We start from the raw sequence: 20,108 nt of genomic DNA on the forward strand, positions 1-20,108 counted from the left end.
TGAGGTGGATTTTTTTCAGTTGACCTAATCCTTCCAGCCGCACTATGGCCCTGTAGTCGACTCAGCCTGTAACAGAAATGAGTACCAGAAATCTTCCTGGGGGGTAAAGGGCGGCCGGTGCGTAAGGCTGACAACATTACCGCCATCTGTGAGTCTATTGTCTAGAAAAAATGTGAGAACCTCGACGTCTCACAACCCTATGGGCCTTCTCGGCATGTTACAGGGATAGCTTTACCTTTACTTTTTTTTTCTACCTTTACGTTATTAAAATTGTTGGTATCCATATGCTCCCCTCTTTAACTTTACACAAAACCGTACTCTGAAGCTTCGTTGCATTTACTTCGGATTTTCTTCCAGTCCGTTCACTTATATACGGAAGAATACACAGTGCTGTATAGTTTCGTTACTGACAGCGTCTTTAAATATTAAGCTTAAACAATACAGAAAAAGGCGAACTTTATACAGTCTCTCGCCTTCCTGTCCTTGAAGTCACGTCCCACGGTTTATTAAATGACGGGGGACGGATCCGTGGCAGAACCCCCAAACAGTATTTTAGCAGTGAGATGAAGCGGTGGCGTAAATCGCTACAAACAACCGTATGATAGGTGCTCTGCGCACCCACAATCTCATATTGGACGCTGCCGTTATTGGGTTGATTCCCATCATTCGGAGAGAAATTAATAGTGTAGTTTGTCTCTCTAGTCTAGTGGTCAGCGTTCCTATCTACGGATCCAGAGGTCCGGGTTCGATTCCCGGCTCCACCAGATTTTTTTCTGAGAAGTAGTGGGTCTGGAAAGGGGTCCACTCAGCCTCGTGATGATAATTGAGGAGTTATTTCAAGGAAATAGCGGCTCCGGTCTAGAAAACCGAAATTAACGGCCGTGGAAATTCGTTGCACTGACCACGCGACACTCTCTATACGCAAAAGTTGGCACTAAACTTCGCCTACAAGCGGCGGTCGCGCGGTCGGTATAGTTCGCTTGCGGACTAAAATCACGGAGTTTGTTTTGTTTGTAGTTTGTCACTGTTTTATTTTTGGCCTTCCCTCTGAAATATACTTTGTTCACCCCCGTGATCATCTGTAAACCGACGGCCTCCGACAGTCCCCCTTGGATTCCGAACGGATTTTATGCTGGACGGTAGAGAACTTCAAATTTCAGTTCCCGAAGGCTTTGCCTAGTATGGACAGTGAGTATTATGTGGCCGAAGAATGTCGTGTAAGAAGAAAACACTTTCCGATAATCTTTCTCGTTGTTTTGTACGAATGGCAGGTCTTAGTTCATTCGTAACATGACGGAATACCTTGCACTTGTTACTGTCCTTGAGAATCGTGGCTCTGGCTTGTTCCTGTTTGTCATTGTTGCTGTGTATTGGCGTCCCGGCCTTTCTGAATCAGTTACAGTTGCCCTGCCTTTCTTAAACAAGCGTCTCTAGTCACGCACACGCTGCCGAAATAATGCATTGTCTCCTTACTGGGGGCACAGATGTATGTGTTACAACCGCTTTAACACCTGCCCACAAAAACGTACCATGGCCCTCGGTTCTTCTTTAGTGCAAATTGAGAAGAGTATACCCAATGTTCGCTTCTTCACCGCAGCTTGTTTACTGCGACCGAGGTCGTGTTGGGAAGTGTGATCACTAGGGCCCGGATCTTTATGCGCTAAAAACACTTAAAATATGCCCTAAGAAGCGGGCAAATATGCACCAAAAATAAAACAATATGCACTTAAGAAATAGGTCACTTTATTCAGACTTACCTGTTTACATGTAGCAGAAAGTAGCATCACAATAGGCAGCTAGAAGTCTTTCAATGTTTTCTGGAGACAAACTGCGTCTATTGTCCGTCAAAATGAGTTTATAGGCTGAGATTGATCTTCCTATATCAACTGACGTGATTGGACACTGGCGCCGAAGGTTCGGAACATTTATCTGGCAAAGATACCCTAATTCCACTCAAGTACTGACTAATTGACTGAATCTTTTTTAGTCCGGGGTTCGATTTCAACACCTTTTCTAACTTGAATTTAATCTTCTCTCCAATTTTGCCTGAAGCGGAATTCAGTGAACAAGTTGCTTTCTGAACGAGTTGAAGTGAGTCGTGAAGGAGTTCACCACAAGATTCTAAGCTCTCAATGGCTTTTAAAACTGTACAAAAATGTGCATGGATAAAATTCACATCTTGATAAACAGTATCACTTCCAAACATCACTTTTGCTTCACGGAAACATGCATACTCATCTTCAAGTTTTGTAACCACTTCTTTTACTTGATTGAAATTCTCCTGATAAAATGAAACTGCTGATATCCATGCCCTCCACCTAGTTAAGACAGGTTCAGGTGGCAGAGGAACCTGAGGTAGGCAATCTTTGTAGAACTGGACACTAGCTGGTGCTTTAGGAAACAGTTTTCCCACTTGCAATTAAATCGTTAGCAGCTGGAAACTGTGCGCGTATTTTTTCTGCAATACGGTGTAATCCGTGCGCTAAACAGGTTACGTGTATAAGATTTGGATAAAATACTTGTAAGGTCTTTGCTGCTTTCAACATATAGGAAGCTGCATCTGTAATACAAGCACCTTACAACAATTATTCTCAATTTCAGATGGCCATAGTAGTCGCATAGAATCATTTACAAATCTTGCTATTGTGCTATGGTTGGTTTTCTCTAGTACTTTGCAAGCAAGAAGATGAGGGTTGCCGGATTCGTCTGGATGTAGCTTACCAACTACGAAATTTGCTATGTATCGGCCACATAAATTGGTTGTCTCATCCACCGATATCCAGACACAGTTTCCTCCGATGTTAGAAAGGATTGATCCCAGAGTAGATTCATACAGCAAAGATAGATAATTTTTTCTAAGAGTTGGTTCATCTGGGATTTTTTTAATTACACAATATTTCTCCAGAAATGATCGCAGAACTGGATTGCTTAATTTATTCCATGGAATGTTGCTGCATACTAAAGCCTTACAAAGATCGGCTGAAAATGTATTAACAGAGGATTTGGGTTTCCCCTGTGTAAGAAGTAGTTGTTGTGGTGTGCTGTTCTTCTTCCCCTTCTTTGCCGCAATATGTGCAGTCGTTCTTGAGTGGTGTTCAAGATGAAATTTCCTTTCACATTTTACTTCCTTTGCGCACACTTGACAGTACACGACGACACCGTCTGTTGAATATTCACTATTACCCGACACCCACCGAATTTTTAAATATCTACTGAATCACTTTTCTTAGGCATTTTCAGTACATGAACACTTTTTTGATGCAGACTATTAAAGTAAAGAGTAACACATTAACTGAAGAGACTTCTCTCGAGACCAACCCTCTGATGCTACTGTCTGCTGTGGTGGTCAAAGAAATGCAGGAAAATCCCACCCCTTCCCTTTCGAAATAGCCAAGCTACCAGCTTGTGTTGTAAGTGGTAAAAGTGCCGTTACTCAGAGAGCTGAGTATAGCAAATGGCAAGGGATGTCCAAAACACAGGCAAAACCGATTTTATTAGAGAACATTGAAATTATCCTTAATTCCAAACATATATGCAGAAATATGCTCATACGTTTAGAATATGCAGTAACGACCAAAACCCTCAAAATATGCATTTGCATATGCGCATATGCATTTTAAAAAAATCCGAGCCCTAGTGATCGATCACACGTTACTAATTGAGGCTATCTTGTATCTTCTGCAGACAGGAGCGAAAGTACCAATACTTCTTGAACATATTACAGCTAGCCATTTGCATCTGCAGTCAGAACGATACGATATGTATAGAAACTGCGTTATAATGCATGTGACAGCTCCCCTGCCGGTGTTTATCACTTAAAGAACGTCTAGCTATCGTTTTCATGGTCTCACAGTTGGGGCAGTCGGATTTGGCTGGCCTTTGAGGACTGTATAGTGTCATGTGCATCACACACAGTTCATAGAAGAACGTTAACAGATTAAAAGCATATTACGGACGAGTAATCGAATGGAAAACTGACTGAAGACACTGAAAATGGCTAATAAAAAAAAACAGTATGAAACAAGTATAAAGACGTATAAAAATATAAAGGCAGCAGTAGTTTAACAAAGAAAGAGCAATGCAGGCAGATCGGATTAACGAAGCAGCCTCGACAAGATTCCTTTGTTATTACAAATGTGTTTGTGTGTTTTTTTTTCCAGCCTGTGCGCATACCGATAGATTTGTCGAAAGTCAGTAGTTGCACATTCGACCTTCAAACTAAAACCGAGCATGAGAGTACCAATAAACATAGTTTTCGAAGAGGAGCCGTGGCTGTTCCCATGTTTATGAACTATTGCTAAATGTGTGTACTTAATTTGAATTTGACCCGCGTTGCGGTGCACCTGTTTAGAAACGCTGCTGTAGATGAAAGTGTCTCTCGCACTGTAACCTGTCTGTCAGGCGAGTAGCACCTTGTTTCATTAGAACTCACTGGCTAATAATAAGATAATATGGTTGTTTTGACGTGTGTATGGCCGCAGCAGAATCTGCGAGTAATTTTGCTTCCGGTTGTGGAGTAAAGAGTTGCAGGTATCGCTGTCAGCTTAACGGAATAGTTTCTTATGAAAGTGTACCTTGATTTCGGTGTGCTAAGGCAAGCGAGAAAGTGTTGGGCTGTCTGCATAATTCCTGTTTATAGATTGCCTTGCACAAGACAGCAGATGGAAGATATGTGACAGGGACAAAGCAATGTAAATTCTGTAATGAACATTATCAAGATGCTTGTTACCTTTCAGTTCAGTATCATTTGTCTTGTCCAGAAACCTAACAACTAAAATATGGGGACATATAGTACAACTGATTTTGTGTAAGTGCGCGGAGGGCTGAGAAAATTACGGAAGGGTATGCAGCACGCATGACGTAAATGATATACGCATACAGAATTTTAGCTAGAAAATTCGAGAAGACATGCCACTTGGCATAGATGGAAGTATAGAAATGGATCTCAAGGACATAGAGCCTGATGGTGTGGGCACAGGTCAGAGTTCAGTGGCGGTCTTGTGAGCACCATAGAGAACTCAGGGTTCCAAGCCGGATACATAACTCGCGCATCCTGCCGTAACGTAACAGCGTAATGTACACGTAACTGTCGGTTTTCCAGCGAGCATTGTGTCTGCGTATGTTCGCCAGTTGAAAGCAGAACAGCAGCTCTGTGTGGTATCCTTGGCAGTTTTCAGACTGATGAAATTAATGAGGGACCCAGAATCTGCTGGTGCCATGCGAGCAATTTTTTATATTGTCTACTAATTTCTTGGTACTTAAAGTCTGCTAAGAAACGCTCACTACTACACAGTTCTACACAACAGCGTTTGTCATCAACGTTTTTCTCTTATTTTCGTATTCCTGGACAAAATACGATTTACGCATATACAAGCTGCGAGAGCTACCTGTGAAGATGACATGTTTCGACCAATAGTTGCGAACATGTGGGGGATCACGAATGTGCAGCCCGTTCGTCCGAATACACTTGAACGTCGTAACATGCGAGTCGACCCACTGTTGCGTTACACCGTTACGTCACAGCAGAATGTGCATGTTATTCGGCGTAAAAGGTGAGAAATTTCCTGAGTGAGTCAGCTTCTCAACTGGACAGGGCCTCACGTATCTGAATGACACGCCCTCAACATCGGGTGTGCTGTGTTTGAAACGTCTCTGAGGGTGTGTCATAATCACATCATCACTAGAATGTTGACTTCTTCATTCAGTGAGAACGAAATCGCCGTACCTATGGTTTCATTGAATGCACAGGACTTTTCTTCTTTTAGGTTGCCTGCCTACACAAAGTTTATTTAGTGCATACTGTACTAGTGCCGAGATCTGCGGTGGTCGCAGCTTTTCCTCCACTTCCCACCGTAGCGTGATTCTTGAGCACAGGGGCAGATTTATTTTTAAGCTTAGGTTATATTGTGTTGTTATTTAACCCTTCGGGGTTGAATTCCTTTACTGTGTGTGGTTACAACAGGTGCAGTTATTTTTCCAAAAAATCACCGCGCCATTTCATTTCCAACTATAATGGCACCACGGTTTAAAGATCCGTGGTCCCGCCTGCATGTCACATAGCAAGCATGAACGCGGGCGAAAGATAGCAGCGTTGCTGGAGAGATCATTTCAACTCCTAATGCAAGCCTGCATCAGTGAAGGATGTTAAACGGCGGAAAGAATTTTAAAGTAATTCGGTCGTAGAGTAGAGTTTGGCAACGCGCCCTGTTAACGTGTGTCTGTCAGCCAGTGCTGTTTCGAGGCGGACGACGCTGAGTGCTGATACGAAGAATTTTTAAATATGTCCGAACCGATTCGGCCGTAGAACCATAGTGGAAAATTACAAGAATTGGACTGATTCAGGATTAGGACTTCAAGGAGACAGTAAAAACCCGTTATAATTTAACCCTAAGCGGGTTTATTTCGTGCAGGAACTTCAAGGCACAATATTGCGCTGCTCCAAATAAGAAGTTAGAAATTCATGCTACACAAATAGACTGTTCTCCACTGTTAGTGAACAGTGGCAAGCTTTCAGCGTTCTTTCGTGTTTTTTCACAGAGTTAAATTTGTGTTAAAATATTGTATTTTTGTCTTAGTTATCCTGCAGTATGATGGACTGTATCAATTAAGTCATAACTTATAATTGGTGTATTATTGGTGCGTTTCTTGGGCATGCTGCCTCATGGTTAAACTGCACAGTTACACTCGGAAGGAATAGCACAGAATTAATTCAAATACAGTAAAAATTGTTTCGCACAATCAGATATAAGGAAGCGAACTTTAGAAGACAGCGATGGCTAACCTACGTGGGGAAGTCATAAAATTTAATTATCACCCAGAATGAAAAGGGACACAGGTGCAAGAAATTGTGAGTTAATCCTTCTCTAAATATGCCCTCTGAAAGGCTATACATTTTCTCCAGCGATGTATTAGCTGCTGGATACTTTGATCATAGAAGGTCTCATTTTGACTGTTTAGGAAGTCCTCCACTTCAGAAATGACGTCATCATTGTCTTGGACTTGCTTACCACGAAGTAGCTTCTTTAGCCGTGGAAAGAGGAGGAAGTCGCTCGGTGCCATATCTGGTGAATATGGCGGATGGGGGAGAATTTCATATCCCAAACTGGCAGCAAGTGTCGTCGTAACATGAGCAGCATGAGTTGGTGCGTTGTCATGAAGAAGTCGCGCACCTTTTCCCAGCATTCATCGTCGCTTTTCCTTGATTTTCTCCCGTAATTTTCTTAGAAGGTTCCGGTAGTACTCGCCAGAGATGGTGACGCCCTTTTGCCCGTAGTCGGTCATGATCCGATCCCAGAACACGCTCAACGTCACCTTTCCTGACGACGGCTCGGATTTGGCCTTCTTTGATGGCAGCAAGTCTGCATGTTTCCACTGCTGCTCATTTCCTCTGTTTCACGGTTATAATGATAGACCCAACATTCATCCATCGTGATCAGGCGGTCGAAAATTTCCACCTTTTCGTCTTGACACAACTGCAAACGTTTCTTTTCCACATCCATCTGTTGCTGGTTTTGAACTGGTGTCAACAATCGTGGCACCCAACACGCAGCGACCTTTGTCATGTGTAACTCGTTATGGATGATGTTGAAAACCGACCCACGGCTAATGCGGACCTCGTGAACAATAGCTTCGATAGTTATGCGCCTATCTGATAGGATCAAAGCTTTCCTCCTCTGCCACAATTCCCAGTTCATCAGCGAAAGATGGTCTTCCACTTCAGGGTTCATTTCGAGGTTTTTCTGTCCACAATGAAAGCGCCTCTTCCACCTGACCACTGTGTCATATTATGGTACACCTTCCTGATACACAGCGGTCATCTGGTCGTGGGACTTCCTGGCAGACTTCCCTTGCAAATGCGGGAACCGTATCACAGCACGAGCCTGCACTTTCTCAAACGACGTCGCCAGTTTGCTTCTGCCCCTTTCGGTGGCTCCCTCTGTCCACATGGCGCGGGAAAATTTTGCTGTTTGGCAAGCTCATGAAATGGGCTATCTCGTATATAGTACAATTTTTGGAATTATGAGTTTCTCATGGTGATAATTAAACATTGTGACTTCCCATCGTATATATAAACATTTTCATTTGAAAGAACCAAGAATTGTTCACTGTTTATCGTTTGTTCTCGGTCATTTAACGATACTTTGTCAACTGCGGTGAACGGAAGGATGGCTATGGATGACATGCAGGGACATAAGAAGTGAAGAGGGGGTATGTTAAGCGGTGTAACTTCGTCGTCTAGCATAACCCTTCATGAAACCGTGATCTAGCCACTCAGGACTTTCTCCATCACTGTGAAAACTGTCGTTATCTTGAAAAATTATGTACGGTGAAGTTTGTGAACCTCGGAAATAAGGTTTCAGCTTGCCAACCTCGAAACCTTAGAAACTTGAATTTCTTTATACGTATACTATGAAATAGAAACAGTCCCGATTGCAGTGGCATGACGTATAAGGCATGTACTGTCTTCGGCCTTTCGGCCACTGGAATCATGGATTTCAGTGACACTCGAGGGATGGTTGTATGTCCTCACTTCCTGTGTTTATGTTGCCTTATAAGTAGAGACATTGTGATGAGCCGATCTCCCGTTCAAGAAGTCCTACATATTACCCATACTTTTATGATCTCAGAAGTTAATTCTGAATTTGAACAGGTCAAATGATCAAATCCTTAAATTCTGAAGTAGATGAAGAAAAAACAGAAACAGCCCAAATATATACTAATTACAAGAAGAGTTCTTGAGGGGCTGGTAGTTGCTTAACTGGTCAAGAAATTTCATTCCTTTTATTGAATTCAAATGTTTATCATTATGTCACCGTCCCGCCTCTGCACCTTATCATGAGGAAGATGAACGTACTCCACACCCTCACACCATTTCTTCGAAGCCCATTTCAACATCCTTCAATCTACACCTAGAGCTCCCAAGTGATCTCAGATTTATGACAGATATCTATATTTATCTCACATATGTTTAATGCCTGTTGCCCTATCTTACGCTCCTTGATTTGACAACCACAATATCTGGCGAACAATAGAAACCATCAAGCTCCTCGTTACACAGTTTTCTTCATCCTCCTGCTACTTCCTTGCTGTCCTTCTCGCGTGGCACGGCAGCCAGATGCAGTCCAAGACCTCCCATTTTCTGGGTTTCGAAATGTTATTTATATACAGTTGGTAAGGCTCCCTTTGACGAGGAATCAGCCTGTCGCAAAGCTTCGACGTACACGAGCGAGCAATGCAAACACAGAGAAGCCGCACACTAACATGTATGCCCCAAGTGGAGTTCGAATCTATGATCGCAGTTTTTGACTGGTAGAGGATGTTCGTTAGACCGCGCAGCTACTGTGATTGGCACTGCCACTCTTTTAGATTCAAACATGATTGCTGGCATAAATGAGTTTAATCAAACAGTGCGATAAAATGTAAAACAAAGAATAGAATATACATATCTATAATTTTGCCTGTGGTTCTGTATGGGTGAGAAACTTGGTCTCTGACATTAAGGAAGGAACATAGACTGAGGGTGTTTGAGAACAGGGTGTTGAGGAGAATATTTGGACCGAAGACAGATGAAGTGACAGGAGGTTGGAAAAAACTTCTTAATGAGGAGCTTCATCACTTGTACCCTTCTCCAAGTATAATTAGAATGATCAAGTCGAGGATGAGGTGGGCAGGGCATATAGCACGAATGGGGGAGACGAGGAGTGCGTATAGGATATTTATGGGAAAGCCAGAAGGAACGAGACCACTGGGAAGACCAAGGCGTAGGTGGGTGAACAATATTAAAATGAATCTTAGAGAGATAGGATGGGATGGTATGGATTGCTTTGATCTGGCTCAGGATAGTGACCAGTGGAGGGCTCTTGTGAAAATGGTAATGAACCTTCGGGTTCCATAAAATGCTGGGAAGTTCTTGAGTGGCTCTTCAGTTGTCAGCTTCTCAGGAATGGCTCAGCTCCACGAGTGACTGAGTGACGCGATAAAATGTACAATTTGATATGCTCGTTATAATGACCATTTCCACCCGCCATGTTTCGGCATTATGAATGGTTGTACACTCCATGTGTAAACTACACAAGAATACAAGACATCCGTTATTTTTGAAAGCAATTTTTTTTTTTAATTTATTGGCTGCTACAAGATGTAAGCAAAATCTTACAAAGACTAGTTCGCTTGAACTAACGATCTGTTTTAATTTGACACTATGTTTCTAAGATTATATGAAGTTCGCCCATCGGATCCCTTAGCTGTCGGGCAGCTTGGCTAGTTCGTAAGGTTTGGTCCGTTTGATTGGCCTGATTAGGTTTCCCACATTTAGGAGCCTGGACGCTTCTTCATTGACGCGTTGTCGAAGTCGGTTTTCGTGTGAGGTGGCGTATCTTGCAGTAATGGATGCGACTGTTTCTACACCGAGGTCTCGATGGAGGTCCCTGTTGCGTACATACCAGGGCGCATCTGCTGTGCGTCTTAGTACTTTGTTCTGGTATCGTTGGATTACTTCGATGTTGCGTTTTTTCGCACATCCCGATAGTTGGACGCCATATGTCCAGACTGGTCGCAGCATTTGTTTATACAGTAGCAGCTTGTTGTACATTGACAGTTCTGATCGACGTCCGATCAGCCAGTACATGTGAAAGCAAATGCCGATAAAATAATTATTTGAGTTTCTTTTCCCCCACTGGCCATGTAATCGTAGTATGGAAGGGGCTTCATTTGTTGTTGTTTGTCTGGTACTTTGTTTCTTCCATTTACTGGCCTGTTAAAGGTTAGTGTTTCTTTTTATGTTGTGAGCTTGAGAATTGGTCAAGTAAGTGTACTGTTCTACTCTGAACATGTAGGGAACAGGTTCCTCCGAAACGTTGGTAACAATTTACCAGGTTACACGGCGTCACATCTCAGAAAAAAAGTAATCTCCGCCACGATAACACGAAATATAATTGGATTTTTGTCTCTGTATCATCCATTATTATGGTAGTGTTTTCTTTTCCCTCGTTTGAACGTGAGGTGCTTTCGGAGCAGCTCTTGTGAAATTAGTCGTCCATTATGTAATTATCAAATTATTCACACGGACACAAATACACGGTTTACATATCCATCTGTGTGTGTGTGTGTATATATATATATATAATCATTTTTCTTATAATTCAAAAGAATAACTTAAAATGAAAGTAGGGAAATATTGTCCCTCTGCTGAAGGTTTTGGGCGGATTTCCGTTTCTGTCGTCCGGTTTTAAAACACTTCCGAAGGATACAGGCAGAAGTCGTTATGATCTGTTCGCATAAACAAATGGTATTCAGTCTACGGACTGATGTTGTAACCTGTTTCAAATTTGCGTCTGTGATTCAGAGTACGTGAAAATTCGCGATATTAGAGTTCAGAAAATTTTTTAGAAAATTGTACGAAATTGCACCGGCGGCTGGAACAGGTAGGCAGACGTATGTGTTTGATTAGGTTTGCGTGTGTTCTTGCGACGTTCTCATTTTCGTATCGTTAACCAAGAAATGTTACGTTACGGCGGTAGGGGCGTGAGTCTGAAGTGGGGCGGGTACGAAGGAGGGGAAAGACGAATAGTCAGCTGTTAACTTTATTACGTTGTCTTGGGTTGGGTTGGGTTGGGTTCGGTGTGGTTGTACAGGACGTTCAGTGGGCCTTGTGCCGCGTTTGTGTTGTAGTTGAAAAGTTGCTCTGACATCGTTGCTTCGTGCTGGTGACTGCACAGACAGATAACAATCTGTGAGTCGCAGCTTGCTCGAAAACTTTTGAATAACTTCAGATAAACTATATAACGAGTACATCATATTATTGAGACGTGTTTATATATCACTCTTTACACACATATATTCGTACGCTTTGCGTATTCACTAGTACGTATTTCATTTAGGGCAGAGAATCTCAGTACACTTCTTTCCCGTCAGCAGGGTACATATTTTCACATTCCTCATACTTTAGTGTGAGCAGTGAACGTAGAGGTAATACATTTTTGGTAAAGGTATGGGAAACATCAAAGGAAGTAAAGCTAGAGGAGGAGCATCCTGGAGATAATTTCGATAAGCGAAACCCATCAGGCAAATCGGAAGTTGACGGAGACGAATGTTGTGAACATGAGTACTGTATGTGCCAGGGACGTAAATGACGGTGTGGAAACATCGGTCGGCGTCAGTGAAGAAACCACTGTCAGAATAGCGAATATGAACCATGTAGAAATAGGCAAGGATGGCGTTACTGCAGGAGGGGAAAAACACATACATCAGACTGGAGTAAGGGATGCAAAGGGAGATACTGGGGAGAACCATTCTAGTAGTTGCGTGGGTGATTATTGTGATCAGATGTCGGTCATATCACCAGCTGCAAAAGTGAAAGGTGTTAAAGAGAACACCAGTAACAGCGATAACAGGAACAGGACTACCAGTGAAACTTGGACCACCGAAAATACAGAAGATGACTGCATTGTCGATTTCCTTGATAAGAGCAATGAAAAGGTATATTTGTCTTTCTCACACCCTTGAACAGGAAAATTTATTACATGATTTGAAGCAGAATATGACTAAAGTGTTAAGTCAACTGGTCTCTTCCCTCCCATGACTGGGAGAGTGACTAGAAGGAAGTATGGGGTAGTGATGACAGTTTATATTCATAATAGGATGTGTTAATGGTGAAGTGATTCCAGCATGTTGTTTATAAAAATAGTAAAAATGGAGCCAAGGGAACATTTCTGTGTCAGGTTGCTGACATTACATTTGTTGGCAGTTGGGAGTGGTTAGGAATTTTAATTTTCAAGAAACTTACTGAAGCTTGAGTGATGATCCTGTTATGTCAGTGGTAAGTTTATTCACTGGGTAATTGTGTCTGGACCTGCAGCTCATTCCAGAAGAATATAAATTTGTCATCCATGGACTGGTCCATTAAAATACATTATCTTGGCTATAGGTTGGAGACAAAATTGCTACTTTATGACATATTAGCTGTGGTTTGTTATCTCCTTACTTTGTCTGTGACCTGGTCAGTAGCTACATAGTGTGTGGGTGTTTCATTTCAATCGTCATTTGGATTTTTGGAGGAGAATTTAAGGTGAGAAAATGCGGTTTAAACATCGCCGTATTCTAGTTCATTGTGAATTTGATGGATAAATATTTTGCTGCACGAAACCTGCTAGGCATTTCATGTAAACACATTTCTGTTAACCAGATAAAGTTCTTAGCAATTCCAGTTATATAAAATGTTATACAGTTTCTGTATCCTTACCAAATTACCCATAAAAAGGTAAAGTTGTCCCTGTGCTTAACTGATTAAGCACTACACCATGAAGATGTTTGGGGGAGAGTATGTATAGATCCACATTTTCTTGACCTCTGCACTAGATGGAGGTGAGTGGTCAGCTTCATGTCTGTGCCACTTCAGCCGCAGGGTACCCATTGGATAGGGTTGGTGGGCCTCGGAGCCGGTCTGGAGGACGTGGAGAAGAGAAAATTGTTGATCCTACTGGGACTCAATCTCTGACCCCTTGGTCAACCAGCCTGTAACCATGGTTTTCACCAGTCTTTCCAGGAAAATACAAGGATGGTTTCCACCACATGCCATCATCACATTGTTACAAAAATTTCCTGCCATAGTTTGAAAATACTTGGCAGAAGTGAAATTATTTGTAAAAAATGAAGATCGCAATGATGGTGAATTGAGAAACCTTACTTGTGTGTCACTCTTTTATCTTTTCCACTTTAAATGGAATGTTGAAGTTAATCTCTTTATCAAGTTACTTACAACTTATCAGGCTTTATGTGCATGTTTTCTTTAGGTTTAAAGTGTGTGCTTAGAAGGGTATTTAAATGAATGGATGTGTGAGGTGAGGTATTCTCTGTCATGTATAAATGAAACGTTAGTTTTGAAGGTGACAGTAACTTTTGGACTCTACACAACAATATTCTGTATCTAAAACAAAGTAGACACTACTGTATCATCATTTGTTTTTATTGATTCAACATGTTTCAACCATTATACTGGGTCATCATCAGGCATACAATGGTATCAAACTCATTTGTTGGATTGCATCTAACAATTTGCATCTAATTCTTCAATAAGGAACCTTATTGTGTACTTGAGTGTTTTTAAGTGCATAAATTGAGTCTTTCAGTTAAAATTTTAAATAATCAGGTGATAAAATTTAAAAATTAGAGACTAAAGATTAAATCATTGAAATTAAAATTGTACTGAAATGGAAATGAAGTATTTTGCGATAAATCTCTTTAAAAATTTGTGACTGCTATGTTTTGACGTGATTTTCTGCTGGTAGAAGCCTGATGATGACCCAGTGTAAGGGTCGAAACATGTAGCAGCAATAAAAACAAATGGTACGATAGTGTCTACTTTGTTTTAAATACAGAATATTACTGTGTAGACTGCATACTTTTTTATACATTTTATATACTTTGTTTATGACACACAACGGGATGCATACTATTAAGACAATAACTTTTCGCTTGTGAATTATACAGGGTGTAACTGAAAGTTGTGAACAAGCTTTTGGCATGAATTCATATACCAAAACAAGAAAAATTGTCTGTATCAACATGTGTCTAGAAACATTAAATTTGTATTCCATCTGAAAGAGTACATTTATAATAAGTGCTCAAAATGTTGTCCATGAGATTCAATGCACATCTAGACATGTCTCATCAATGACCACATTCATTCAGAGATACTGGGGTAGTTGAGGATAGTCTGACAGGAATCCACAATGAAATGGTGAAGTGCTTCTTCTTTTTCAGCAGGAGCTGCATACACAAGGGTGTTAGGTGTCCCCACAGGTGAAAATCCAAAGGTTTCAAAGCTGGCAAGTGTGGAGGCAGTGCAGTGGGTCCTCCTCTACCTATCGCTTTATCATAGGTGTTACAGAGACATATCACACACCATGACTAAAATATGCCATAGCACCATGATGCACGTACCACATTGTTCATGCTTTGACTGCCAGCAGTACTTCTTTCAGTAGCTTTGGCAGGTCATGTAAGAGGAAATCTTGGTAGTGGTTGCCTGTAAGCCAGTATGGCAAAACGTATGGGCCTACCACTCACCAGCAATCCTTGCCCACACATTAATGCTGAAGTGTTGCTGGTATCTGGAATGGATTACACCATGAAGATTCTTCTCTGCCCTCTGGTGTTGGTTGTGAATATTGATGATGCTGTCCCTACCAAAACATGCCTCATCTGTAAAAAGCACTGTTGAAACAAAGGAGTGCTCAGCATTTTGTTGAACAAAACATGGACATTTTGAATTCTTGTTGTAAATGTACTCTTTCAGCTTTAACTCTGGGCGCTGTTGATATGGACATTTTTTCTTGCTTTGATATGTGGAACTTGTGCCCAGAGTTTGTCAGCACCTTTCAGTTACACTCTGTGTAAGAGAAATATCAATATTGAAGTTTTATTTTTGTTTGGTTTCATGTCTCAAACAATGGGAAATGTGGTATTTGAATAAGTAACTATATAATGCAACCAAGCAATATTAGCCTGCCTATGTTTCCATATTCAGAATTATAACTTTTTATTGGAAGTAAGAGTTTTATCTTTTACGAAGTAGTTTCTAATATGTCTGTGACTCTACTTTATCTTTAAATTATTTCCTTCGTATTGCACAATGTTTGTTTGTAGTTGTATTCACATTTACTTGTCTACGGACTATTTTGTCAGGCAGAAAAATGCAGATGATATCAATATAGACGGAATTTCACAGTGAATGTTTTTCTATGGAGTAATGTAATGTATGTAAGGGGTGGGCCATAAAAACCAGCCCACGCACTGCGACCTTGAATGATCTATTGTGCTTCCCCTTGGATTAGCCCTTTATTAATCCTACACTTTTGATAAAGTTCTATGTAGTACCATTGCAAGTAATATTCATGAATTTTCTAATTTAGGCACAATTTTCAAGGCATGCAATGCCAACCCAGACATAATTGATAAGCTTTTGAATAAATTATGTATTAACCCTTTTAAAAAGAGAAAGGAAACGGTTCCAGTTATTTTGTACCTTATTCTGGTTTGGATTTTTTTTTTGTTTGCCCAGATAATGGATGTATTACCATGGACTAAGCAGTTTATGTGTCACATGTTGAGTAAACAGGTTACTTCCTAGATAACAAAAACTGGAAATTCAAATGAATATGCGTTCATAAAATTTCAGGGTTACCACAAGTGTGACTGGAACCTGCCATTGAAGGCACTTAACGCAAGTCAAATTCAATGGTCATCTGTATAGTAAAGTATTGCAGTTAATAAAGGCTTGGAATATATCTGTTGTCTTCTCTTGCAGTTTCCAAGAGCTCTGCATGTGCTAGAGAGAGAGGGGGAGAGGAAGAGAGATTATATGTATATACAATTTATATTAAAAGAGATCCAGTGAACTCATGCCCTCCAAATTTAACTATATTTTGTTTTGGACCAACCCTTTTATGTGGTTGCAGATTACTGGGTTCTATTATGCAAGAGTGAAGGAAACTGCAGAATGTAGCGGATGAAATATTTCCATCCACTACGAACGTTAGAAGTGCAGACCTCTTCCACCATGCCCTCTTTATATACTTTCAGGACATCGTGTTTAGACACAGATATGCCTTTATTATTTGTGCAACTGTGTTTTGTATGTTGGTGTCATTGTGGTCATGATATGTTGCAGGCAGAGGCTCGGCTAGCAGCCAGAAGGCAAGCAAGAGCTGAGGCTAGGGAAATCCGCATGCGAGAACTAGAGAGGCAACAGAAAGAAATTGAAGAGAATGTTGACAGCGTGTATGATATGTACAGAGGTGAGGAGACAGTTCTAAATTTTTTCAGTGAAAGAAACTGTCTGAGCTCACAGTGCATATGTTCTTTAAAATGGACATCTTGTGAGTCTAGGAAGAGTTAGAAATCAGTAATTATACAGAGTACCATATCTTCACATTATGTCCAATAGATATAGACCACTGTAGGTCATGGTGCGAGGGCCGAGGAGGCCTACCCGTCATACATTCATGCATTCATTCATTCACAATTCTTGTTAAGTATGTACTCGGGAGAATCACACTCTTTGTAATTGTTAACATATTGTGACATGATGTCTCAAAGCTGGAATAATGGCACAAAAGAGTCAGGTGTTGCTCTGCAGTGGCACAGTAAACACATTTCCACAGCAACAAATTAGCACACAACCTAGGAACTATGGAAGTGGTGTTTTCTGTGTGGTCTGTGATGAGGTTGTATCGTGAGGACCAGTGGGAGATGTTAATGAGAAGTTGGAGGGTGGAGTCAGTGGCCAGGAGTCGAGTTGCATTGTTAGATGCCGCTACAAAGCAATAACTAGTGAAGACTCTTTTTAACTACAGACAACTTTCTACTGTAGATGGAAAATCTATTTTGCTGTAACTTGTAGGTCATGTACGAGTATATGTTCAGTTATGTCTGAAAGAATCAGATTCCTGGGTTCATCAAAAAATCATTCAGTCTTGGAAAATGATCTCTGTATTTTTTTTAGTGAATTTCATGTGAAACTTTGTTTTGCATAAGAAGGATTTTTTTCTTTCTTTCTTTCTTTCAAAAGGTATTGATGGTACGAGACGTGTAGGTATGATAATACCACAAGCCTTACTGCCAATGTAAAGTAAAGAATATGGGCTAAACATGAAGTAAATGAAACAGTGAATAGTTTCATGGCAACTGATGGAAACTTTTTATTTTAGTCTTCTCTCTCCCTGAGAATATTTGCAAATCTTGTTGTTTGTATGAGGGTGTGCTTTGTTTGACAGTCATTCAACATGAATTTTCTGAATTAAACAATTAAGCAGAAGCCAGATGGTTATTATGAAGGGAAGTTTAGCAGAACAGAAGCTTATGACCAGAACGTTTTTTACTGGCATGTGTATCAGTGTGATGAGCAATTTCAGGTATGCAAGTATGTGCTGCTTGAGGTTTTTAAAAAGATATGTTAGTACAACTTTTACAAGGTGATGTATTGGTTAGAAAGTTGAGTTCCATGTGTTAGATGTTAAATGATATACTCTTTTAAGAACTGAGTTGGCAGTAAAACTACAGAAGATGACATTTAAATTTTATTAATAAGGAAAATATTTTCCCATGTTTAATCATCAATTCCAACTAAACTGGTTCTCTTTGCTTTTAATATTGTTGCAGATCCAACATGTCGCTCTGCAAGAGTTGCTGCCACTGTCAGCAGCACAAGGAACACATCGCTGGGTGGAACCAATAGCTATCAGTCAAGTCGTCGCAGTTCAGAGGATTCACTTGAGGAGGGCATTAGTCTCAGAGATGTGCGGGTCAGTGGTATATTTTGTAGGGAATGTGTGTGCAAAATGATACAGTTCAGGGGGTGATGTAATTATGCCATTTGTCAGTGGTGTTCATTGAAGGCTACAACTTAATCTGCACATTTTTATTTCTTGTGCACAGCATGCTCCACAATCATTTCTGCACACAGATCACTTAGTGGAGTGCAAGAATCTTGTGGGTTATCTCTGATACTTCTACTACAAAAGAAAATTAAGTGAAAAATGTGTTGCTTTTAGAAAAATATGAATTAAAAATCAGAATTCTAGAATTTTTTTTTTTTAATTTATAGGAAGCCTAATTGAATTAATGTTGTATGTGTTTTGCAACAGATTGGTGATGCATTTAAATAATAAATGATTTCCTTGGCTGCTACTAGTTATATGCTGTAATAAACTCAATTTTATTTGAAGAGTTTTATTTTAAAATATTTTTACTGCAGCAAGAGCTGAAGGAGGTGGAAGAGAAATTCCGAAAGGCGATGATACAGACTGCTCAACTTGACAACGAGAAGTCATCACTCACTTACCAGGTGGAGCTCCTGAAAGATCGGCTGGAGGATTTGGAGGAAGCCCATTCACAACTACAAGTGTGTAGTGTTTCATTAATTTCATTTACTCAGTATGTCACTGTTTGGAGAACAGTTCAGAATATTCTATTGTGTATGTTGTCACAGGTAGGGTGGTACGTGTGACAAAGTGACGGGTTCTAGTTTGATTGATTGGTTTTATTAGCAGCTTGGTTACGCACTTTCTTTTAATCACACTTAAACTACAGTGCTATCGCTGATTTGCACACACCTCATAATTCAGTGTAGCACGAACACTCTAGTCCTCTCTGGGTAATGTATCTCAACATAGAAATTAGTGCTTCAAATCACTGCAAATATTGCACATAATTAAGGTCTTGAAATCACACCTAAAATCTTCACAGGTCTTCTACAAACTTGTTGTTGCTGTCACTGATACTGTTACCTAAGCACATGCAAGCACTCTAAAATACTGAAACACAATAAACTGAATTGCTGGCATTATTCTTGTTATATAGACTCCACATCGACCATGCATAGAAAACAGCCTATATTGTTGGAATGTGTTTACCGAGCAATTGAATAGCAGCGGTCACGGTGCCGACCGCATAGAAAACGCCACACTCCAATGTTGCCCTGCTTGCATTTGGTTGTGAGGTGTTACGGTCAGTTACCTAGCAGTGCTCTGTCCGTCCACATTACATTATGAATAAGTCATTTTAATTTTAGGAAACTTGTGTGCTTTGTGAAGAATTTTCCTAGTTCTCTAATACAGTTAATTATACATTTGATAGACAGATTTTTAGATTCACTTATTTAGGAAGATTGTAACAAACTAAAACACATTCACAAAGAAGTTATTAACAATGTTAATATATGTATTTTATTTTGCAGCGAGAGCACAGAGAGAAATGTAGGGAGCATGACCAACTGAAGCGGGCAACAGTGAAGCTGAAAGAGGATCTTGAGATGTACAAAGCTCAGCTGGAAGAGAGAGATCGTCTCATTCAGGTCTGTCACAGTTATCTGGAAGTGGAACAGATTTGTTTCACATACACTGAGAAGACGGAGCAGCATCTCTTATGTTCACTCCTTATATCAGTTTTGGTGTCACACTGGAATAAACAGTTGTTCATTTGTAGGATCAAAACACACACACTCCGTGGTTTTAGTCCACAAGTGAACTATACAGATCACATATAAATAATTATCCCTCATTTTGCATCTACCTGATACAGAAATAATTTTGTCATCCATAATCCAGTCA

General features: G+C 40.5%; 1 protein-coding gene across 7 annotated transcripts in view; it reads left to right on the top strand.

Moving 5' to 3' along the window:
- Positions 1 to 20,108, top strand: part of LOC111874675 (leucine-rich repeat flightless-interacting protein 2) — a 94,696-nt gene that overhangs the window by 30,216 nt on the left and 44,372 nt on the right. For 5 of the 7 annotated variants that reach the window (XM_023870372.2, XM_023870374.2, XM_023870371.2 and 2 more), the window contains exons 1-5: positions 11,629 to 12,477; positions 16,670 to 16,796; positions 18,160 to 18,302; positions 18,755 to 18,901; positions 19,736 to 19,852. In XM_023870372.2, the coding sequence (XP_023726140.1) occupies positions 12,100 to 12,477; positions 16,670 to 16,796; positions 18,160 to 18,302; positions 18,755 to 18,901; positions 19,736 to 19,852 (912 nt within the window). In that variant the 5' untranslated portion in view covers positions 11,629 to 12,099. Of the gene's footprint in view, positions 1 to 11,628; positions 12,478 to 16,669; positions 16,797 to 18,159; positions 18,303 to 18,754; positions 18,902 to 19,735; positions 19,853 to 20,108 lie in introns of those variants that run through there. The other 2 variants (XM_023870376.2, XM_033755541.1) reach the window with 1 other exon arrangement.

This window comes from Cryptotermes secundus, unplaced genomic scaffold (assembly GCF_002891405.2).
Source record: "Cryptotermes secundus unplaced genomic scaffold, Csec_1.0 scaffold56, whole genome shotgun sequence".
Lineage (NCBI taxonomy): Eukaryota > Metazoa > Arthropoda > Insecta > Blattodea > Kalotermitidae > Cryptotermes > Cryptotermes secundus.